The 25,621-nt window shown below is 39.0% G+C and overlaps 1 protein-coding gene across 3 annotated transcripts; it reads left to right on the top strand.

The window, feature by feature from the left end:
- The first annotated feature begins 1,750 nt into the window (after positions 1–1,750).
- LOC114531520 (homeobox protein OTX-like) lies at positions 1,751–25,292 on the top strand. 3 transcript variants are annotated; one of them, XM_028553127.1, is made up of 5 exons: positions 1,751–2,020; positions 5,215–5,325; positions 16,218–16,343; positions 20,375–20,532; positions 24,018–25,292. In XM_028553127.1, exons 2-5 carry the CDS (start codon positions 5,295–5,297, stop codon positions 24,462–24,464), a joined length of 762 nt encoding a protein of 253 aa, XP_028408928.1. In that variant the 5' UTR covers positions 1,751–2,020; positions 5,215–5,294; the 3' UTR covers positions 24,465–25,292. The 3 variants fall into 3 exon arrangements, with proteins under 3 accessions (XP_028408928.1, XP_028408927.1, XP_028408929.1); XM_028553126.1 differs by lacking the exons at positions 1,751–2,020; positions 5,215–5,325 and adding an exon at positions 7,582–7,660; XM_028553128.1 differs by lacking the exons at positions 1,751–2,020; positions 5,215–5,325 and adding an exon at positions 16,038–16,092.
- The last annotated feature ends 329 nt before the right edge of the window (positions 25,293–25,621 follow it).

Here is a 25,621-nt window from a genome sequence, read left to right as displayed (position 1 = left end):
TTTTAAAATTTAACAACGCCGCTTGCTGTCGGGCTGCTTTGCTCTATTGTCCTGTCTGAGCGCCGTATCGCTTCATATCTGCGCTAGCTGATGGCTGGCTTTTGGAGCCAAGATAACAACACCGGCCCAATCTCGTCCACGCATTATAATTGCACGTCAAATTCCGCCCGCTTTGCGAGAAAGACCCAGATTCCGGGACGAAATTACACCAGGTTTTCGCAATAATCGTTCTAATCAAAGCAATCGCTTGTATTTACCAAGACCTGTGCGATTCTCGACGTTTTACAAAAGAACCCTGTAATAATCTATAATTTTTCAAATTATCTTGTAATAGCCAGATAAATTACCGAGCCGACTGCAAGGCTGTTATCACCGCTTGGCTGTAAGGTCACGAGACAGACGATCAATGCAGTTTACTGAAGCAAAACCCGTAACTAAGCTACGAAAGTCAATAATTACTTCCTTTTTTTCGTGTTTTTAAATGCTAAAGCTTCCTTAAGCTCCGTATTACTTGTGACCATCCTCCCTTTATCTGTCTTTTTCAAAAAATCGTGTGTGTGCGCGACCCTCTATTTCGGGTTCGCTGTTGCTGTTGCGTGATTATTTTTAGCTGCCGTGACGCGCCAAACTGCAGGACAATGGCAAGGAAAACGGCTTCTGTATATTGTGTTGAGGACAACGAAGTCTGCCAAGGGGCGTTTTGTTTTTTATAATAAAACTTTGAGCGGCAGACTCGTATATTATGCGTTTAGAGACGGCCTGTCGCCATCTGACCCACAGATACCCAGCCACAACGCGGGCCACAAAAAACGTGCGTATATTTATACGAAGAGCTAGTTTAAATTAGGATTTGGTCAACAGCATTGATGGTTTAACGAAGTTTCATGCTAATCTCATAGAATCTTATTTACCCTTGTTTGAACATACAACGCGACTTTGCAAACAACTGCGAGAATTTCGTCTACCTTCGATGGAAACTCGTTCACGGATAGGGACATTGCAATCCGCCTAGATCTCGTGTCCTTCCAGCAAAGATTAACCCAGTTTTGGGTCGTTCCTAGCACGGCTAATACGAAAATCCTTGCCTTATACAAGGCAAATCTACTTTGTTTAGGCGGCTTTCTGCTTGAAACCACTACGATTATAAACTAACAGCCTTAGAGCTGGATCCAATTCGCATGACTGTTGTGTCGCTATACTTAATTCATGCACATGTATATAATATTAACATTTCGGCAACAGACACAGCTCGCGATTTCCCCGTTTCAATTTCTTTTGGTAATTGTTTATGTGTATGTACAAATTGATATATTTGAGCCTTGTTGCTTTTTCTATGTGTGAGTTTTCTATAGCGGCAATTTTTAACACCCACCCATATTTAGTTCGCAAACTTATGAAATAACTTTTGGGTTTTCTTATGCAAATGCGGACAATTACTTTGCAAAAATCTACTTTACTTTAATCACGACCCGTATACAAAGGTCGGCTTTGCGAGTCGCTTGAATTTTGATAAAAAAAACAATGGCTCAAGCGTGCGAAATGTCGCTGTAAGAGTTTTAACTGATGCTTCGAAAAAGGACGCGAATATTTAATTTTCAGTTTACAGAATGAGCAACGGTTGTATGGTCTACGGGCATTAGACATGTTTTCTTTATTGGAAAAACAATTTCCTGCAATTTATAACTTCTAATTACGATATATAGGCTCTTTGTTGAGCCGTTTTATCACTGCCAATCCCAGAATGCATCGCGTCGGCATACATCAGTGCTGGCGCTAAGCGATCGTTTGCCATTCTGCCTGCAGACAGTTTGCCGTGAGGAGTAAACTTAATTGAAATAAGCCTATTTTATGACTCTTCCCTAGCTTGTTGTGTGTGTTTACCCAAGCGCGTGTTTATACAAACGACACTGTTTGCTTTCAATATTGTTGACGGCTTGGTATAGTCTGCAGATCAAGAGTGAAATAATTCGTACCAATTGGGAATATATATCAGCGACTCAAATTATAATCTCAACCCAAGGTGAGCAATATTAAAATGTATCATGATTTTTGATTTGCACTTGCAGACCCGTGTGTGCAGTGTGCTTGCGTAGTTTAGTATTTCGCACGTTGCCATCTAAACTTTTATGTAATATTGTAATAAATATCTTCAATCCCAGTTGCTGTTAGTTCTTGTAATGTGGTTCTCGGTGAGAACGCAGCATGCTTTATACAGTCTTTTGCCTCTTGCACAGCAGGTCCAACAGTCAAAAACTGAGAAGTGAAAAGCCTGCCTGCCGGGCGAAAGACGTCTCCAATTGCCTCCCATATAATTCTTTCACGATTGTATGTTACCTCTGTGAAGTTCGATTCTTCACGTTAATGGGCATTTCAATTTTCCCCGCGAATAATTGCAACGCCTGGATATCGTGAAGTTCACTTTGCCTGCTGATATGCTGACAGTTCAGCGAGCAAACGTCTTAGCTTTAAGTGGCTCAGTGGCTGTTGTAGATATGATCAATTCGAGATGGTGCTTATGCTAGGTATCTACACCAGGAAGAACAGTGATGTAGTTAGAATTGACAGATACAACATCAATTGTGCAGTTATTTAAGGTTTTCTATCTTAGGATTGTCGTGAGCCCCCTACCATTTGAGTATATATGTTGCGCAGTATAACTTCACTCAGGCCAATATCCTCACCATACGTTGTTTGCTAAGATTCGGCGTGCTTTTGAAAAGCTAGCGTCCGTTTGAATATTCAATTGTTCATTCCTTCAAGCCCCTTGCACCCGTCAAAGGCTATAGATCTCTTGGTTATAAAAAATATCAGCCGCGGAAGCTCTGTGGCTAAGATCCACAACGTTTCATACATCGACTGCATGTAGCACAATGCGATGTAGCCTATTTTAAGACAAGAATCACCGCGTCTAATATACACTCAGCCCTTCTTTCTACCTCTCGTGATAAAATAGATTACGTTTCAAAATTTCGTCCGAGCCCTTAAAATTGATTGACTTCTGAACATTAAAGCATTTTTAGACAAAACATCCTACAGTTTAATATCACTATCGATAAATTGATGTCTCGACGTCTAAGAAAACACCGCGAATCAATGCTTAAAAGTCTCGCTTTTAATGATGATCCTTTGTAAAAACAGAGCCTTTTCACCAGATAAACGGATAAGCCCGAAGTATTTCTGACCCATAATCCACACCCAAATTTTTTATAGGGAAACTGACAGTTTTAATCTTAATTCTGCAATTCATTCTTATCGTAATTTCGTGCGCTATATAATGCTGCATATTGAAACAAAAATGCATATGCGAATTATGTATAATCAAGGTGTGAAGTTAGCGCGCATTTAATATTCTCACAAAATTCAAAAACAAAATATTAGGACAATTATCCCTTAACTATCGCTGAAAAAACTTTGTTTACTCAAGGAAATTTTGTCGGTTCGTATACTGTTTTTTTTTTACGAAGAAGCTAAACCAGTAATTAGGATAATATCGTTGGATTTTTGAGAATATTTGAGAAAAAAAAATACTTGAAAAAACGAGGAAACCCGTGCCAATTAAGGCATAAATTTTTTGCTGCAGTAAACCTACTTGCTTGAGATTCGAAATTCAACTTCCTTGACAACTGGTTGGCACAAAAAACCGTAATTGTCAAACCAAGCATCTCAAAGTACATCTCGCACTCAAAAAGCCGTTAAATATTAACCTGTAAAGGAGAGTTCTTGCGATAATTGTGTAAACTTGTTCCCAGATGATTTGAAATGGCTGGAAATTTGACTATGGAACTAGTTGTCAAATGAAAATCGAATTTCTTGGTTGAAAAAACTTAATGTCTCTTGAAAGATATTTTATTTCGGTTTCAAATTTGTATAAGCGTATTTTCATACCTTCTGAGCGCTGATAGGTTAAAATATGAGCGCGGAAGATCACCTGGTCTGCTTCACAACAAAGCATCGTTTGTTCGTTCGTTCACAAGCTGAAAATAATCACATCAATGCTTGTATGCTCGCCATTGGCATTGTACAAGGTTTCCTTCATCAACACAATGCGTTGGCTTCGAGCAGATTTCGATTACCATATTTAGCCAGTCATTTATCGTTTTGCGATTAAAAGGCATCCCTCAGAGGTCGATCGTCCTTCGACCCAGCGTGAAAACACCGCACATAATCACGAACGATTCAAAGACAACGCAGTATGCCTCAATTACGGCTAATTGAAAGAACAATTCAAAGATACTTTCGTTTCCAAAACTTCCCAAAAAAGGTCAAATATTTTCACTCGCCAATATCTAAATATATAAATTCACGGGAAGCGCACGGGGAGGCATGATGGGAATGCGCACGTTCCTGGTGTGCGCAAATTATGTTGATATGGCAAGTTTTGCTATATCTATTAAGTGAAAAAACTATATGATTTGTTCTATAACTCTGGGAAGAACAGTTTAGAACTGATAGCGCTTTCAAGTAGAGAAAAAGTTAGTTTAGTTTGAGTTTAATGCTATCGTAACAATGAAACAGTAAGAGATGATCTTAACTGGATCTCTGGTGATCTAAAGTTAGTTTAGTTTAGGTTTCACCTTCAATCACTGCAACACTAAATAAATCAGTACGGACCTTTACTGGACCTCAGGGAAGACCAGTTTGGAACTGATAGAGCTATCAAGGTTCCAAAATGAAAGATTTTGCGAACAGGAAGTGATCTAGTAAAGCTTTTCTTTAGTTCAACCTTTATAGCAAGAGAGGTTTAAACTCTATAGAGCCACACCGAAGTATAAATTGATTTATTTTAGGTATTCACTGCGTGTAATCCCAGCTTAGTTTCACTTTGTTCGCTGGCTAGGATAAGTGTAATAATTTATCGCAACATGAGGTGTGGCTTTGCGTGCTTGACACTAACTAGTTCTCAGCGCGATAAAACGGAAAGAGAGCTATGCATTTTGCGCATTCCAATTTTACGAATCTCATTTTCCTCTTTGTAATATTTCTTCATCGATCATATTCGGTGACGAAGAAAGCCCGTCCGTCACTTTTATCCTCTTGAAACTCGTGTAACCAAATTCACAAGAAAACTTTCAACTTTTGCATTTCGTGCGCTCTCGCGAACCACAGGACCCGATCTCCAGCCTATCGCGTTTGTTTTTCTTAACATTGTTTGCAATTCGCTTGCCTATTTTGGCCATGCTTTGGCTCATTTGCTTTTCCATTGAATACGTTTAGGGACCACCGGAATCCGCAGTGTGCACAAAGCCAGCGTCCAGCGAACTTCGAAGCGAAGATCTCAATCCAATCAACGGAAAATGGAAGTGCAACGCCGAATACACGTGCGACGTAAGTCTTTTTCAACACTTTGTTTCAACGTTTATTTTACGAATAAATATTTGTTGTTTCCTCCTGCAACAAATCGGCTGGAAGTAAATATTTACATTGTAAATCGTCACGCAAGTGTGGAAAGCTATGACTGCATGCAAAGCTAGTATCTCAATAGAAGCTAAAGTTACATACAGTACATTTAGTATGACCTTACTTTGCAGTAATATTCCAAATTTCGCAGCTGCTTTTTACGATTCAACTGATTGGCGTAAGGTTTTTGCGGTTGAAACATTCCAACCTAAGCAGAAATAGTAGCAGTAAATGAAGCTCTCATCACTATATCTTTAGTATACTTTACATTATTATATGTCTTACCATGCCTTAGTATGTCAAACCCTCATACGTTACCATTGCATAATTTTCCATACCTTATATTATATCCTATTACCTTGCATTATCATGCACACCTTATTATGATTCATTATGCCCTATACCATGCCTTACCTATTCACACTTTTTCATACCGTGTCATGGCCTAGCTTACCCTACCGTATCATTGTACCTTCACATGCCTTACCATGTACCTCTTCATACCTTATCATTGTTTCTTCGCATGCCTTACCATGTAACTCTTCATATCTTACCATGTACCCCTTCATACCTTACCATGTACGTCTTCATACCTTATCATTGTACCTTCGCATGCCTTATCATGTACCTCTTCATACCTTACCATGTACCTCTTCATATCTTACCATGTACCTCTTCATACCTTACCATGTACCTCTTCATATCTTACCATGTACCTCTTCATATCTTACCATGTACCTCTTCATATCTTACCATGTACCTCTTCATACCTTACCATGTACCTCTTCATACCTTATCATGTACCTCTTCATACCTTACCATGTACCTCTTCATACCTTACCATGTACCTCTTCATACCTTATCATGTACCTTCACATGCCTTACCATGCATGTATCTCTTCATACCTTATCATGTACCTTCACATGTCTTACCATGTACCTCTTCATACCTTACCATGTACCTCTTTATACCTTATCATGTACCTTTACATGCTTTACCATGTTCCTTCACATGCCTTGCCATGCATGCATCTCTTCATACCTTACCATGTACCTCTTTATACATTATCATGTACCTTCACATGCCTTACCTACTTTATCATATCCCACCAGATCCTATCATACCCTGTCATACCATGACATACCATGCTTAACCGTAATGTGGCATAACTTTCCTTCAACTTACTGTAACAAAAGTCTTTTTGAATAGGGTTAATGCGTGTTGCTCTTACACATTCTTTCTCAAATGATATTGTGCACTTGTGTTTACATTTACCACTAACGCGAAAGTAATCGGTAACAAAAATTTCCGGTACTTCAGTAAACGACTTTAAGTCTGGTTTTTGAGATTTAAGTCGGACCTACCTGAGTATCAGTTGAAATTACCAAGGGCTTGCTCTCACTCTCATATCAAAAATGATTGCTTTTCATAGCTCCATCCTAGATTATGCATTTTCATATTGAATAATTGTGTGTAACCATCCTAGGTTGAAATGGGGTCATCCCTGAGATCAGTTTCCACCCTTCCGATGCCTGTCACTACCTTGATTGCTCTTAGCTGCAAACACTGTACAACTTTGAAATAACAATGTAATTTGCGAAGGTTTGCTATTTAGACCAATTGTAGCCACCGGAAATAGCGAATTTGGAACACCATTAAAGATGGCGATGAATCTAGTGTCCAGGAAGCTCCAGAATCACATTTGGTCCTGAAAACTAGATCGCCACGAATTCGGTTCCCCAAATTCGTCATTTCCGGTGGACTCAAATGGCTGCAATGAAAGCGCCATTTACTGGCCTTGCCCTTGAAAAATTGCAGCTCCGAAATGAGATGAGTGCATGCACGGCTTCTAATGTAATCCATTGCTATATCATAAATGTCAGCAGTTCAAGTACTCCAGTGTATCATGTTCCCCAAGGAATGTCGTTCTCTCAGTTGGACAGTTTAACCAAAACCCTGGAACTCGTACAAACAACCAGTGCACTCACAATGGGGTTGCCCTTAAGTAAACAAACTTGAAGCACGAGAAAGCTAGCGTGTTGCCAGTTGTGCTAATCCCGTCCATCCCGAGACGCGTTTCTGGCAATTGTATTTCAAGATTTGTATAAAAACGCCGTCAATATAAATCCTTGTATCCGATTTGGTGCCTCATTCACGCATTTGCGAGCGAAGAAGAAGTCTTAGGGTGTTTCATGCAGCCAAACAGACCTGATCCCAGTGAAACTCCTACAAATTTCACTTCCAAACCGTTTAATTCAACATGTAAGTACAATAGTTTCTCCAAGTTACTCCCAGAATTATCTTACACCGTTATTTTTTACGTAAGGTTCCAGTGTTTGGGAGTTAATCTATAAAAGCTACAGAGTTTATGTCATAACCAACTAGAAATAGTTTCAAGTGAAGTAATCTAAATTTTCTTCAGATATAGTTTGTCTGATCTTTGTAATAACTAGGCCCTGCTTCTATAGGAAATCCTCTCACAGTTAACTTGTAATTTAGAGCCGGCGTTCATGCAATCTTAAATTACGACGTTTGAACTTTCGAGTTATTAAATTTTCATGGGGGATCAACAAATTTTCAATCTAAAATGGGATCTGCTTCTTCGAAAAGTAACATTTCGAGCGAGGATCGTTTCTACTTTAGTTTGACTATTCTTAAGACAATCCGTTCCTTAAATTTTCAGCGGAATGCAATGAGTTTATGCGTTTTTAAATTATATACATAGTAACTTGATTATACTTTGTTAACTGTGCATATGTCATTGTGATTGTATGGTAACCATTTAATATTAGTTGCATTCGGGTTTTGAATTTCGTAACACATTGACCGGATAATTGTCCATGCAATAACTTGTGAGATGTCCATGCATGCAATATCATGCAATAAGTTCACTTTTATGATCCAATCTTCAACTCTAATGCTGAACTGTAATGATGCGTTGAATTTCCTAACTGGAAAAATAAATGGCTTCCAATCTGAGATGTTTTTTTCAGCGATTCAATTTCTATAAGACTATATGTATTTATGGTCAGTTGAATTGTATGTGCATGATTTGGCTATACACTTATACACTGAGTCGATCGGTAGAGCGCGCAAAAGTTTCTCGCCTTGAAATATAGATCAAATAAATGAATGACTCTGTTTACCATCTCATCCAAACGTAATTCCGGCAGTGGCTAATATCTATTTGTGTGTTTTATTATTTTCCGCTGTTAATTTTGTAGTTGTGGAATGTTTAGTGCTTTCAAAAACGCAGATTGTACGTTCAAAGTTTTGTTGAAGCGTTGCTAAATGACCGTTGCTCGCGCAGAAAACGCACACTGCAACGTGTTCACATGCACGAGAATGTACTATAATTACCACAACAACAGAAATTGTCATTTACACTCTTCCTGCATTAGTCACTGTTGGAGAATGTTCTAGACGCTTTCTGTGTAAGCCAACGTCTGGCAGTTTAAAAATATTTGCCAAGAACAGTGCGTCTCATTTCCGTTCCTTGTCACGACAAATATACACATTTAAACAACTAGATCAAACATCGGTGCGAATAAAAAACTCTCTGTGAATGAGAACGTTGTAACGGCCCGTTTGGGTAATTATATTTACACACACGACCATGTGAGTTTACTGTTTGCATCATATCGAAGATTAATTCTTAATTGGAAGGCATGGACCTCCTGTAATTTTTCAATTTACTGAAGACCGTGTTTTTAATGTTGAAAATAGAGTTAGACAAATACGTGGCGATGGTATATTTGAATTACTTATTAATGTTTTTTACTTTGTTCAGACATGCATAAACTATGGCAGCTATTGTAGATTACTACCGTCATTAGACAACCATATTTGAGATATTTTCGAGGTATAACTTAGGCTCAAACCACGACGGTTTATTGTAGATATATCTACACTGGACCACCACGTTTTAGATGTCTTTTTCGGGTAGTTAAGATACAATTCACCATAGCTTGTCATAGAATACTTCCTACACTGGACCCCCCGTTTAAGACATCTTTTTTAAGTAGTTAAGATACAAGCCACGACAGTTAATTGTAGAATACTACCTACATCATTTGATTTACTTAGTCCAAAATAATATATAATCTACCTATCTTTTCTTTATTAAACAAAACAAGGTATTGAAGGTTTGCTATTTGTTGTGACGAGGTGCTTTATCGACGTTTCAACAAAGAAACATATTCTCTGTTTCGTTCAAAGTTTTTTGGGCTATTGGAAATGATGTTCTGTAAAACCTATTTAAGATATAATTTGCAATTAATGGTTCCTCGTTAATTACGATAGTCTTAATCGCTTTTGCCCCGAGGTATTTTTGCCAACGCAAAAAGTCACACGCGGAAACAAACGAATTCTGTAGTTCCTTTATCTTCAAATTTCAATTTGTAACTCCCCATAATGAGACAGGCAATATTGTCAAAACTGAGTTAATCGCTAGATAAGGAATGCCAGAATCGAGGATGATTGATGAAAGATGTTTGGTGATCCCCTTGGAATATATCGAAATTCAAAGAGTATGCATGGGACCTCCCTTCACCTGAGACACGAATCTCTCCATGCAATATGTAATAATCCAGGACACACAAACTCGTATAGGGAGAGCGTCTTAATCAGTTTAAGAAATCTTCAATCTCAAAGGGAAACTCATTAACGAAAACATTAATCTTATGAAATCTTCCTTCGTACTTTTCTTCAAAAAGGTAACCCTCGATCGTGCCAAAAACACAAATTGAACACCCCACTCTGAGAGCCCAATGACGACACAAACCCTATATGGCTGTATAACTAACATTTTTACATCGTGTCTTTCCTTTTCGTGACTATGTTTGGCACTGGCAGAGTTCTGTTTAGTTATCTTGAATAATTCGATATTGTTATTATTAGGTGTTTGCCAGATCTAAAGCTTGTTTGCCTTGCCTTTCATTGTGTGGGTGTGCTTTTTCTCATGTGAATAACGTCATTGTGTGATTAATATCGTGCCAAACTATCATCCTCGTTCCATTATAACTTCGAGGGCCCTGCGAGTATTATGCTGTTAAAATTGCGTCAAAATTTAAGCTCTATCAATCATATTGCATTACGCAAATACCATCAGAGTGGACACGTATTCATATTTGAAAACGATAAACTGCCGTGGTTTGAGTCTGTACAAAAATTGTGCTAAGAAAGTTCCCGTTGGTTGTGACTGGGCTATCACTAAAAAGGATGTTACAGACGAGTATGTTAGCTATAAACTGTATAAATATTTAGGTCTGCTGGTTTGTGGTTTGGTCTTATTGCACGCATATTGCATTAATTGCGTCCACAGGACACTGCATTAGGATTAAATTAAATTTTATCTCAGAGGGTTGGCCATTCTCAACATGACATACGTCTCAATTTCGTTTGGGTTTTTCTGTCCTCGTTGTACATTTCACAATAAGTAAATCTTCATTATGTATAATAGTTTTTTAGAATTGTGCCTTGTGGGTACATTTCTTAACGTTTCAACTGTACTTAGCTTTATATTTAGTGTATATATGTATGATGAGAGGGGATAGAATACCTTATATTGCATCGCTTCTCTGTAGATCTACCTGCGTGTGAAGACGTGAATTCACAGAACATGTGTGTAGCACTTGGCTTAGAAATATTCAGAACTACCGCAGCGGCGAAACTTGTAGCGCTGTGCGCGCACTACGCGGTGGAATTGATGCGCGCATTTCGAAATTAACAGAAAATATGCGAGTTTAATTTACGGTGCATTGATGAACTGATGTAAGTACGCAGTTCCCTGGTCATGCAGGGGAGATGAGATATAAACGACTTAGGTTCTGAATTATTGCGTGGAAACGCTTTTCGATAAAAATCAATGAAAATTACCTTAGGATGATAAGCGATTAATATTAGAGTTAGGTTGGTCGAGTATACAGCAATAACTCGTATGCTTTTAGTTCCTCTTTCAGCAAAGATATGCGATTTGCACCAGATTCCCAAGGCAAAATGAGGTTAGATCTCTTGTGTGAAATGTTTCCGCAGAATATATATATAAAGTTTTCCTAGCGTGTGAGCACTTTTGACTCAAAACCACCCATAAAATATGCTTCAACTTTGAACATGGCAATGTCAAGCCTTAAACAACAACAACTATGGTGCTATTCCTTTTAGGATAATCAAATGTTATAGAATAGAATGATATGCATTAGAAAATATAGACGCAGATGTTAAACTTTTCGCGACCAAACTTTACTGGTGTAATTTTAATTGCATGTACAATTGTTTTACTCAATGACTTCATTTCATCACACTGTGTTTTCGCCTATATTCAATTTTCTATTTGTATAAATATTGGCGTAGTTCATACAGGGTGTATGCGTCCAAGCCCCCGTCTGCGATAATTCAAGCGTTTGTTTAAAGCGTCCTGGGAAACGAAGTAACATGTCTTTAGCAAACAAGATTTTTGAGTATTAAAACAGCTCGCCGCTGTGTCCTTAATGGGATCAACGTCACCTTGGCCGAGAGAAAATTCTTGTGCTTACCTCGAGTGTGGTAAAAAGTAACAAACGGCGTACGTATCGTACAGGAAACCCTTAGCGCACCCGTCCCTCGCGCGATAGCAAGGGGAAAAATTTAGACGCTTCGAAAAAACGGATGAAAAATAAGTCTACTATACTGAAGCTGATGATTTTAGGCCTGCAACCTTGCTTCTTTGATGCGGAAGTACATGATTTAGGAAAGATTAATACCACGCAACACTGATATTTAAATGTTGTCGAAGGATTTCGACTCTCAATTGACAGATGCGAGACTGGTCGGGATTTCGACGAGTGAATTCTGACGGAAATATTTCGTGCGTTATAAACATATATTACCTGGCAACACGCCATGGTCTAATATTTTCACCATCTACCACCAAGCTGACTAATCGTGACTTAAATAGACACATCTATACCACCAGGCAATTGAATCGATAGACAACGCTTTTTTCCAGATTTCCAGAAGAGTATTCACGCACAAAGCAAGTATCTTTGTTACCCTGTAGTCATTCCGTCTACTCGCCCGACTAAATTTTCAATTAGGCAGATATATTTTAAATGCTTAAGGATACTTGTGAGTTATACTGAGTGGAAACTTATGATTGTGTCGTAATATGTTTATTAGCATAATTAGCGGTAATGGACATTTCGTGAGGAAACGACGCTGAATGAATGTGAAAATTAATGGCTGACATACGGGGCGTGGTAGAAAGCATTAAAAAACAAATATAATTGCTGTCTGTCGTACGAAAATTGATATTAAGGACAATCAACTTTTGAGTCTAGATCTTACCTAGGCGACAGGTTTCTGAGCTATCATTTTGTAATAGAATGTTTATTAAAGTAGGCAGGCGCCATACAAGCGATGGTAGGATTAGAATATTGCTTCTGAATGCATCATGTAACTTTTTTTAATATTTCGTGTTAATGGTTTTGTGTGTTTGACAATAACCATCACCCGGGATTATTACAGGATTTTCATCTCCGCTTCTTAAACTGATATCTCGTGAATGAACTACTGACGTTCTCAATAAATCGTTATCGTCTCACTATTTCTCTTTAAACCTTTAACATTGCTGTTTCATTCAACCTTTTCATAATCTTGAGTAAGAAAATATGTGAAAATATTAAATTATTAAAACCGTTCTCTGTTTCTAAAATTTCGATACAAGTCATCGCAAAAACCGCTGGTTTTTGTAACAACGGCATTTTAATACCAGATGCGCGCATAGGAGTTCAGATATCTTTCGTAAACTGACAACTGGGCGTGTGTTCGTGTATCTTATCGCTAGGGCAACTCATTATCCTAGATTTTCACTCGCCTCAGAAAAGGTGACAATTCAATTGTCATAAACTGCTTTAAACAGATTAATATGTTAGCCTGGTAACGCCTCGTCAATTGATCAACATTTGTAAGCTCGCAGTTGTGTGCATCCATTTGAGAATTTGCGCTCTTCTCGCGACCGGTGAACTCAAGAATTTTCCTCGCCAACAGCGCTCGTTCGATCCGCGTCTACCTGCATAAATTGCGTCGGTTTTCGCCAACCGCACGCATTTGCCTTGCGCGCATGCATGTCAATTAGCGCGGATTTATCTACAGGGGGGAATAGCTTCGCTTTTGAATGACGGTCTCGGGTTACCAGGCTCTCCGTTTGCCCCGAGATACGACTGCACCCCGTGCCTACCACCCACGTGGCGTGTCACGGGAACGTATCAAATTCATTTACCTTAAAAAGACTCAATTAATCAAATTCCTTGGCGTGAGCAAGATGCCTTATTTAAACTTGTAAGTTGTATACAAAGGCGCTGAAAATCCTGATGTGACTGGCGATCAGCTTCAACGAGTTTGCCAATAAGCCAGTGACATAAGACTCCTGTAAACACATTCAGTTCGTTCAACTGCTGGATTCGCGGTTAAGGTTTCTGTCACAGACTCTAAGTTATATCTTTTGACATTTCTGCTAAGGTGCAATTAATATACAATGTCCTTTCTGCCCATTAAGGGCAAAAAAAACCCAGACAGCAAAAAAACAGTGGATTGATGAATAGGATGCAAAACGATTTGTTTTAAAGACGCCAAATTCTGTCAGCAAGGTAGTCTGAGGCTCTGAGCAGAGACGTGATGTTATGTGGTCTCACCGGTCTGTGCTTAGGCAACCAAGGTTGAAACAGGAATCTCTAACTGCAAAGTTTTAGCGCAAAAAGGAGCGCACTTATCACGTTATGGGATTAAACATTAAACACGACACGAAATCAATTGGTTAGACCTTTTTAATATCTGGATTAAATCCATTGAAAAAATTAGTACTAAAGATTGCCTTGTCAAGGTTTGTGTCTTAACTACCTGAAACTGCTTAATTAAAAATGTCTGGGGAATCGTTTTGAATAACGAGCTCTTGTTTTGATGATGGGGAGAAGTCTGTGATGTTACGGTTCAAAGTTCAGTATAAATTGGAAATGGTTACTACACAGGTTCCAGACACAAAACACAACAGCTTGTAGTAGTCCAGACACAAAGCACAACAGCTTATTGTAGAATACAACCTACATTGGTCAGTACGTTTGAGATCTTTTTTCGGATAGTTCAGAGACAAACCACGACAGCTTATTGTAGAATACTACCAACACTGGACTACCGCATTTGAGATATCTCTTTCAGGTAGTTCAGATACAAACCACGACAAGTTATTGTAGAATCCTACCTAAACTGGAACCACAACCTGCAGCATGTATACAGGTTAATCGAAGTTGGCTTATCTAGTTGAAGCGCATTATGTTAAATCTTCTTTCCTCCGCTATAGTATATCTGTTCTTTGCTCTTTATTACCTTGCTTGAGGTCACGAGCTGGGAATATACTGTGTAGATGTTTTCGCGGTGGGCAATTTGGGGTGCTTGAATAGTGAATACCCTTGATTCGCTGTCGTCCTAATTGAGCTCTGGTCGGTTTCGTGTTGATGAAGCGTGCGACTAATGAAAAACGACATTGTACGTATACAATATCTTTGCTTTGTAAACAGACGTATTTGTCATGCTAAGTTGTCGCGCTTATCCCATGCCGGACGAAGTTGTCCCCACATTGAGCAGAGCTAATACATGGCATTGATTAACTGGAGTACGAAACGGGAATGCCGTAGAGGATTCTTGAAGCGCAGAACGGAACGGTTGCTCCGGCGACACCCCCATCAACGGCCGTTAAAAAACTCTGGCGAGATTCGATGAGAGTTATGCTCGTTAGACCTGTCATTGAAGTCGCAAAGCTTCAAGTATACACACAGACTATTGTTTTTCATGTTAAAAAACCGTATGGAGAGTAATCCCGAGGTTGGTTTAGGTGGGGGCCAGAGGGCGAGGTGAGGCCTAGAAGCTTCTAGGGAGGTGGGATCCACAGAAATTTCAAGCTCTCCATCTCGCATTTGTGAAATTCCTGAATTGATAAAATCCTAAATTGACCTACTTTAATATCTCCTGGGCAGTTCAGAAAGAAACAATACGACGTTTTAAGGCAATTCATCGCCGCAACCACTTCGTCTACGTGATCAACTTCTGGCTCTAAAAATTTCCGCCAGCGTGTCGAGCATCACAAGCGAAGCGCTCTCCGCATGGCGCGAACAAGGCTTTGCAATGCGAAATTCCCTTCATACTATATCTTCCTCGCGCGCTTACATGCTCTTAAAATAACCGTTTAGTACGCCCCTAATAAAACTGTTGATTGTTCGCGTAATGATTGAAAGGATGGCTGATTGTCGTTCTCTTTTGTAAAATATCATTGCTTTTGTTCGTCCGGAAAACGAGAATCGAACGAATTCTTTCTGTTACTAACAGCCAGCTAGTCAATTTCAATTAAACATTCTTAATCGTATAATCCACGTTCTCATTTGCCGCGTGAACTTTATAAAGAGATGCCCCGCGCTATACATTTGCAATTAACGACAAATCCAGTGTCCACCGAGTCCGGTTTTTGAGCGGCTGAAATAGCCTCTTTGATTATAAGTTTAAAATTAACGTCCCTGTCAGTCAGTTTGGTATCGTTTACATTCGCCAAGACAGATTAAGTGTTAGGCAAACATTGCGTTGACATATAAGTGTAAGGTGATGTCAATCTGCCATCGGGCTCTATGGGATATCTTTTTAGGCTATCAAGCAAACCTGAATTCGCCCCGCAGGTGGTGGGCCAGTCATTTCCTCTTGTTGCAGTCCAATATACATACCTATCTGCTTCAGAACGCATTTATTGCGTTCAATTCTACAGCTTTACGCTAACCCCTCGTCTCGTTTTGGTTGTTTTTAGCTCCATTCTCGAACGAATCGATGGCGGGATTCCCATGTAACCGAATGGCTCCGTACCCGATCCACGGCATCGGACTATCGCACCATCCTAGCTACGATCTCATGGGTCCTCTTGCGTCCAACTACGGTAAGTTTTTCAAACTGCGAGCATTTTTGCGAACGCCAGGCTGGCTTGGTCGGCCGGCCAAGCGAGACCTCACCGCGTAAGGCTTATGCCATAGAAGCACTTTGGTCGATTGTTCTCCGGCCAAGTCTCGCATCTCACGTCAATGAACAACTTGTCGAACAACTGGCAAGCCTACGCTGTCGGTTCGGTTGCATATATTTTTGCGCGATTGTCTATAGGCAAAATATTTGGCCCGCAGAGTGGCTTCGGACAAGTAAACCTCGCAATATTTACATTCCCTCTTCCGGTCAAATGTTTTATATAGCGGTAATAGCTCTCAGATTGTGCTCTTCAAAAGCTAGTCTAGAAATAGAACGTGTTTTGTTTTGTTTTGTTTTGCGCGTGCCTTCACAATGGCCTCGTCTGAGTCTAGCCGACATCGAAACGTTTTTCCGTGTGTTTTAATCAAAAGTCTGAGTACATGTTTCTAAGTGTTTTGTGGTCCGAATCGGTCACGTCTCCGGCGCCTTTTCAGATTGTGCAAATTGCGCTGATATCTAAGCTCTGCGGTCTTTCCTGTGATACGGAGTCGAAGTTTAGGGTGTCGTTTCCTTTAACACTTTATACCCTTAAACTGCTCTGGGAGATTCCTCTACGCCGCTAGACGGACGGGCGGTTAGAGCGAATGTGTGCTCCTTGGATGTTTAGGGATATAGGACAATGGACAACAAGACAAGAATCGCGTTGGCATTGAGCCATTCCAGATCCAAAAATGACTGTAATGTTTTGACTCGATTTCACGCCAACTAGGATTTTAGGTAGAAGGAAAATGTATTTCCTAACTCGCGTATAAAACGTCTTGTTCACCGAAGGAATGGTCAAAGCTTTGTTTCATATCCCACTGCATCTTTCTTCATGCATGATCCATAAGATTGCTTGGTTTGTATGTGGAGTGACAATGCAATGAACTATCTCCAAGGGCTGGGAAGTCATTTTCGACTCAACTTTACTGCAAATGCGTATATATAATTTGCACTGAAAGTAACTCCACTGGTAGGATTTTAACATCTTCAAAACAATAACATTGAAATTCAACATTTGCTTGGTTGTACAGCACTACTGTGTAGGAGATACAAGTCGTGTAGAGTGCTATCACAATCCCAGCTTTGTGTCTCTCCTATATGAGCCAAGTTTTATACTACTGAAGCTAAAAGCATGGTTCCTAACCAACTGCATGCTGTTTACAAAATCATAGAGGTAGTTTCTTTGGTATATCACTAAATTTGATCTAAAATTCTGATCCAAACATCAATCATGTGTCCACCAATATATCGATTACCGGTTCACCACCGTACTCCATTTTTGCTGCGATACATCTCTTTTGTTCTGCAGAACTACCCTACATATCTCATGTTTGTTCACTTGTTTAACCAGTACGATTAATATGCGTTTTCGAATCGGCTACATGAGCTTCCAAACTTCCACAATATACCCAGGAGTTATCACCAATACGATATACGCTAAATGTCTTAAGTATACATCACGATATTGACGTGAAATATCTCCCTTTTCCATATGGATGGAACCTAAACAAATTAGGATCATTTCAATGTGTACTTTATTATTTCTCGATGTGGCAATATAAAACGCTCATATCGTTTGCTTGCAGACTCATACTTTATTCATGAATGCAAAGGGTTTAAAATATCTCAAAGGGCTTCCATAGCTTGTGCAGATTGTATATCTGAGACGCTTTAAGCTGCTTGCATAAAACCTATTTTCAACAGAACAGCAGCTGTATTGAGACATAATTCATAAACGACAAATTCTGGTCTTTAATACGAGAGCTTTCTCAGAGATGAAATCAAGGCTCCCGTGCATGCTTGTACTTTGAAATAAAACATTGCTCGAAAGCCCTCGATTGTTTGAGCAAGCCAAAAGCAAAATTGAAGACACGGCTTCATCCAAAAGAAAATGTTCTCACAAATCAGTTTAAGGTTCTTCAAAACACATTTCATTATAAGATTAAACTCAAAGCTAAAATGTAAATGTACCAGTTGATTTGCCCATTAAAGTGCATTGTCTATATATAAATTTTTATAACAAGGATCGGGTTTCTAAGATCTCGGCTAAGCTACTATGTCATTATTATGAATTCGACCCATAATCTTCCTTCTGCTGTTGAAATCGTCTGTATAGTTTCAAGAATAGAGAGTTTCAACATTTTAGTTGGGCCTGTTGAACCGTTCATAAGAGCGATATCGTATGGTTTTAGATACGACACATGAGATCGATGTTCAAATGGCTCTACAGGAGAGAACTTAGCTATTATCTTTTCGTGAAGATGTAATTAGAGAGTTTATCTCCTCGTATATTACGTAAAGGTACAAACACGATGCCAAGTTTAAAATGCACGGCAATTAATAGATGGAAATAAACTTGCTATTTTAAAACGTTTAAATCTATTGGCGATTCTTGTGAGAGATAAGGCCACATTCTGGCATTCCCGTACATCTTTCACATGGCGGTAGTTTAAACATCTTATTTTGAAACACAAATTTAAATACCGTTTTTATATTCTTACTTGCTAAAATGTAGACAGATAATGTCATATCTATAAATTGTAACTACAGAGGAACAAATATATATCTCCATGCATGCTTGTTTGCTCGATGCAAAATCTTTGCATGATGATATATGCTCCGATTGCTAGAGTTTTCTCTTAAGGGTTCATCTTTGTCTTCGGATCGCTGAACACGACAGAGATTTGCTATCTCGTACAACAATAAAGTCGATTTTTCTTTGAGGATAGGTCACTGGTGTTTGTGTAAATGTTGCCAGAATCACCAGCCTAATCCATATGTAAATATAGGGACACCAGTCCATCACTGCGTGCATGTGTGTGTTTATAGTTTCGTCGCCTGGGTGTCGTTTTTTTGCATCAAAGCGCAAATTTTGTAAAAAAAATGCAGTTTTAACGTTTAAAAACGAATCTTACAGTTGTGAGAAAGACATGTCATCTATATTATGAAAGCTTTACTCCCATATTCAATTCCGAATATTTATGGATTCCCTTATCTCGATTGCATAGGGGAGAAATTTTGAATTGATAGAGATGTCAAATCTGTTGTCAGGTTGCATTGTTAAAATGTCGAAATTCCTATGCCATCTCTTGCTATTTTTAAAAACCACCCACAATCGAGATTGCAAAATTAGTCTTGTCCCGTGGTAGCAATTATCGATTCGTATGTACGATGGCCTTGCTGGACGTCTAGGAATTATGAACAGTTTAGAACTGATAGAGCTATCCAGTACAAAGTTAGTTTAGTTTAGGTTTCCTCCTGTAGTAACACTGGATCAATAAGATATGATCCGTACTGGACATCTAGAAAGAACAGTTTAGGACTGAAAGAGCTATCCAGTATAAATAAAGTTAGTTTAGTTTAGGTTTCCTCCTGTAGTAACACTGGATCAATAAGAGATGATCCTTACTGGACATCTGGGAAGAACAGTTTAGAACTGATATATATATTCAGTATAAATAAATTCAGTTTAGTTTAGGTTTCCTGCTGGACAGCTATAAATATATGTTCTAAACCTTTAGAGGACCAGTATACAAGGATCATCTCTTATTGATCCAATGTTAATGCAGCAGAAAACCTAAACTAAACTAACTTTATTTATACTGGATAGCTCTATCAGTTCTAAACTGTTCTTCCTGAAGGTCCAGTAAGGATCATATCTTATTGATCCAGTGTTACTACAGGAGGAAACCTAAACTAAACTAACTTTATTTATACTGGATAACTCTATCAGGTCTAAACTGTTCTTCCTGAAGGTCCAGTAAGGATAATCTCTTATTGATCTAGTGTTACTACAGGAGGAAACCTAAACTAAACTAACTTTATTTATACTGGATAACTCTATCATGTCTAAACTGTTCTTCCTGAAGGTCCAGTAAGGATCATATCTTATTGATCCTGTGTTGCATAAGCGTCGAATAGTTTGTTTAAGAATTCTCGACTAATTTCAATCCACCTTTTTCAAATTAGGCCATCATCCACCCAGAAAACAACGTCGTGAGAGAACTACGTTTACCAAAGCTCAACTGGAAATTCTGGAAGCACTCTTCGCCAAAACTCGCTACCCAGATATATTTATGCGGGAAGACGTTGCGATGAAAATTAACCTGCCAGAATCACGCGTTCAGGTGAGTGAATCAGTGTTTAAATAAAGCATGGGAATCTTCTAACGAGCAACCTTACCTTATAACAATCTTATGAGCGCATATAATATACAAACAAGGCCTGTTTTTCCCTGCAGTGTCTTAGTAGGGTATATTATAGAGTGTGAAAATGTTGATCTAATATTATAGTTGGTTGTGTCTAAAAAGCCTGTGAATCAGTATAGTTCTTTGGTTTTAGATCATTCATTGCATTAGATTTCTCTATCGCTTTTGCTGTAAACTAAATATCTATCAAATATCTAAACAAGACACGCGCATTCTAGGACACGGTTTAGTAGAAAGATAGTTTCTGAAGCTGGTCTCAACACCAAAAGCGAGAAACATCTGTTTTTCCGATCGACAACTTCCTATATACGAAAGCGTTGTCGCGTTTTTCAAAAACCTTATAAAACAACTCATGGGATAATACTTCAATGAGGTGATTGCGTTTAGTTCAGAACGTGTGAATATACAGTAAGTATTATTCAAATGAACCGCGTTGCCACTTTGCATGGCGTCTATATATATCAAAATGAATATTAAGATGGCGCGCATCTGGAACACTGAAGAACAATGGTTAGAGCATGTGTCGCTTTGCCTCCGAGAGCATGTTTCGGGTTTTGCCGAAATAAGATGCACGGGAGTCAATGATATTAAAGTCCTAATGCTTTTAGAAGGTGTTTTGATATGAAACTAAGCGCTTTCTTTTAAATATGAAATTATAATATTATTCAGAGCAACCGATTGCACGTACACGCTTTCAGTAATCCAGTCAATGCATTCAAAAATATCGTCCGCTTTAGTGAACAATATTTTCATTTTCATTTTAAAGCTGGATATGTTTCATGAGCGTTCGAATGCCGTGTAATTCTAACGACATTCACCCCCATCTTAATTTGAGAGACATGCATGTTCACTTCTTTAAGCAAAAACAAAAGTCTTCTTTCAGCGATTTTAGGCTGTATAATTGTATTTGCAAGTACTGTTCATTTTGCGACAATTACAGTATTAAAGGATAGCTTTATCAAATTGTATCACAAACTTCCTAAAGGCAAAAAAGTATTATTCTCTTGAACATAATCAATAGTGTTTTTAATCTCCCAATAATGTAGTATAATTCTTCACTTTAGAGCATATAACAGGTTTGCTTTAAAAAACATGTTAGCTTCGTAGCTTAAGATGGAAGCTTTTAATGGGTTCAAATGCAATATTTATAAGGTCTTAGAGGTAACAATTTCGACTTCGTCACCACCGTTTTACGTGTCCTGCCTGTGTATAACACGCCGTTAAACTTCTGTTTGTTATTGTCCAGCAGCTAGTGGCTCGATGGAAGTTTATTTACCTAGGCATGTTGAAGACAAACACAAGCGAACCATTAGCTCATTAAAACCATGCTGTTTGCAATGTACCCGCGTCGTCACGTTACACAGACAGTAGTTCTGGAGCCTGCGTCTTATCTTTCGCTATCTATGATAAAACATAGAACAATTTGTTTGATAATGAGATTGATTACGTATCCCTTGAACCTTTATTAGTGGTGACTGGTGAGCCTGTATCGTGATTGATCGTGGCTACGCCTTCAATAATGTGTAGTTGTTTTAGTGTCGATAACAATAGAGCGCTATGTGCTTGACTTTGGGTTCCCATTGATTTGCAGGAAAAGGTGTTTGTCGAGTTGGTTAGATAAGATTATTCTTTTCGAAGATTAGTATTAGACCATTCAATAATATCCTTTATCCCAAGAACCTTACTAGGACTTTTATCATGAAGAATAGTTTAGAACTGATATTAAAATATCTCGTTTAAATAAAGTTAGTTTAGTTTTAGGTTTCCTCCTGTAATAACACTCGATCAAAAACATATGATCCTTGTGTACGAACCTCGAAGAACGACACTTGTAATATAAATACAGTTAGTCAGGTCAGGTTTCTCCTATCAAAAAGGTTCAAAGAGGGACCTTTTAAGACTATGAATCCAGTATTAAATTAAAAACTAGTTCAGTTTAGGTTTTCTGACTTTTCTCCCGCATGTACCAAAACGCTGGATCAATAAGAGATGATCCTTACTGGACTTCTACGAAGAACAACTGATAGAGCTATCCAGAATAAACAAAGTTAGTTTAGTTTTGGTTTCCTCCTGTAGAAAGCACTGGAACAACAAAAGAGATGGTCCTTACTGGACTTACAGAAAAAACAGCGCAGAGCAAAAAGACTCTTTGCAGTATAAGATAATGGACTTAATTAGGCCTCTATGCTACGGTGAAGTACAATTTAAAAAATTTGTGGCTATATTAAGTAGATTCACAGGTTATTTGTGCGTGTTTTAACCATAAATATTCGTATTCGTTCATCGAGCCCAATAGCCATACTCGGGTGCAATAAATAAACAGACAACATATGTCATCGAATTGTCAGTGAAATGAACTCTTTCCTTTTCATCAATCATGTGTGTTTTGTTGATAAGCAACTGGAGCTGAAGTGAGTGCTAAATAAAGGCGGGCTATGGCTTTCAAAATAAATACGGTTGGCAAACACCGTTTTCCTTATTTATACATACACCTATTAAAGAAAATTCTTTCCACGGTCAGACAATTGTTTGCTTTCAAACATGAATAAGTCGAGTGTCATTCAAGGACGAGTTATGCGTCGCAAAGCATATGCAGGGTGATATACTTAGAGCTTTTTGTTCACCTTTCGAGATGTTTTAAAGAGCAATATATGGTAATGTGAAATACAATCCCCAGTGGTCTTGTGGACCAGACTCAATACTGGCTTAATGCTTACAAGCGCTGCTAAAACACCATCCATTATTAAGATGGCACTCCAAAGGAGGGTTTTTTCGTGAACATGTGCGTCCTACCAATTATATAAAGCAAATAGGATTTGCTGGCCACGGAACTCCTAATGTAATGATCTTAATACGCCAACGCATAGTGTGTGCGACCTCAGCTTTTAATAAAGCGCGCATTTTAGTGACGCCAGCTTGATTCTATTTTTTTCATGATATTTGAGCGAAGCAACAACAGCAGGTCGACTGCAAGTTCAACCGGTAATGGGGGCGGAGTTTCCAAATTACATGTTGAAAAATTATGATTAAAAAATGCGAAAATACTTCCGTTCGATTGCATTCCAAGAATATTAGCCATTGAAAGATGCCTGGAATTGTACTTAGCAGTTTGCGGTTATTTTGCTAAACACGGACGCGGAAATGCGGATTATGGGGACGTGCAATGAAGACGCGGGGGTGCTGGTGACGTACTTGTGTTTCACCTGAAAACACATCATTCGTATTCTAGAATTGCATCTTGTTATTTACCTATTGCGCCTCTAGTACATAATCTACCAATGAGGTCACTGGTAGTTAGATGTGGAAAGAGAAGCTAGCGATGGTAGATTTTACTCATGGATTCCTTCGTAACTAACAAGGCATTCTCCACGTCCTATAGTAAACTGTCCATTTTTCCCATCCAGGTTTGGTTCAAAAACCGACGCGCAAAAGTTAGACAGCAACAACAGAACAGCGAGGGAAAACCCAAGCCTAAAAAGAAACCACCTACTCCGAAGGAACCTCCGAAGATCCCTGTTACCTCAGGCTACCCCCAATATCCCAGCTGTGCGGCAAACATTTGGAACCCAGTTGGGGACCAGTCTGTCATCCAACGACCTCCGCCCTACGCCACGCCTATCCTCAACGGCTCTATGCCAATGGGAAGCTCGTCCTCTATGCTAGTACCCGGACCCCCTCCCCCACCCCGATACTGTACCTCCTCCCAAGATTACTCGTACATGCCGATGAGCATGCATTTCAACCCCCCTAATTCGACATCATCGTCCCATCAATTTGACTACCTAGAACATGGCTTACCCGTTGGGCAACCCCTGCCAATGGGTGGGGTCGGCAATCCTGCACGTGTCTAACACAGTGTGAACACATGTCAACCACATGAGCGACTCCGCTGACCGCATGGGATCAAACAACAATGGGGTACACGAGAATTGGACAGGGGGAAGCGATGGTCGGCTTATGACATCTCAAGTGAAGCGCGCCCTGTAACTTTGGAAAGGGAGCCAGAAGTATTTATATTACAGGGTGAGGCCATCGACATGTATATCGTGGATACTTATCAGCTAGTTTATTTATGAACGAATTCTTGCATTCCACGAGTAATTGAGAAATATTTGAACCGAATGCAGGCTTGCGACATGAATTATGACTTATTGAAATTGTTAATAGTTTGAAATTGTACAAAGTTAAATTTAGCGCCTATGTAGAACATTGTAAATTAGATGTCTTACCATTTGTCCATTCGGGTGTCTAGTTCCAACCACCCCCCCCCCCCACCACCTCTTTCCATAGTTTTCGTTTGGCAATATCAACGCCAAGATGCTAAGACAAAGTGGTGTCAAGCTTGAAAAAACGGCTGCGAATTCAAAGAACGTAGTCGGAAAACAAAAGGTAAAGGATACATAGTAAAGTGTGCTAGTGTCGACTTAAGAAGGAGACTCTAAACGCTGACTAAGCCGGAACAAATCACCTTAAAAAATCAAGTTCCGCCTACACCTAAAGCCCTAGATTTGGAGGGACGGGATTTTCCGACGGATCGTTGTTTTTATTTCCGTGTTTCTCCGTACATTTATCTCACTCATGTAAAGCAGGCTTTTAACGCCTTCCATTCAACGGTCAGACAAGATTATATCTTTCGTATAATGCAGCCTGAATTAATCTGATCTCAAATTTGCCAAATCTCCAGTGTATGTGTATTACGAAATACAGGCTTTATCGCCATAATTATTTGCAATTTGAATTTCATCGTTATTTATTTTCACTCCCAAAATTCGATTGAAAAGTGGATCACATTTTGATAAAGCGTAACCATAATTAGCATAATTTGCCAATAAGACAATTCCCTTGGGGACATTTGAAGAAGACGACTGCAAGCCATTCTTGTTTGGGCGAAGAACTGCCTTTGTGTGCTTTCCTCGTGTAGTGCAAATTCTCTTCAGTTTTTGGCCGAAAACTAACATTTAAAGCCTTCATTTGTGAAAGAGTCCATTTCGATATACGAGTGGTACTT

This window comes from Dendronephthya gigantea, unplaced genomic scaffold (genome assembly GCF_004324835.1).
Source record: "Dendronephthya gigantea isolate DGI-Jeju-01 unplaced genomic scaffold, DenGig_1.0 000073F, whole genome shotgun sequence".
NCBI lineage: Eukaryota > Metazoa > Cnidaria > Anthozoa > Malacalcyonacea > Nephtheidae > Dendronephthya > Dendronephthya gigantea.
Note: the sequence above shows the minus strand (reverse complement) of the source record. Positions and strands in the feature narration are given on the sequence as shown.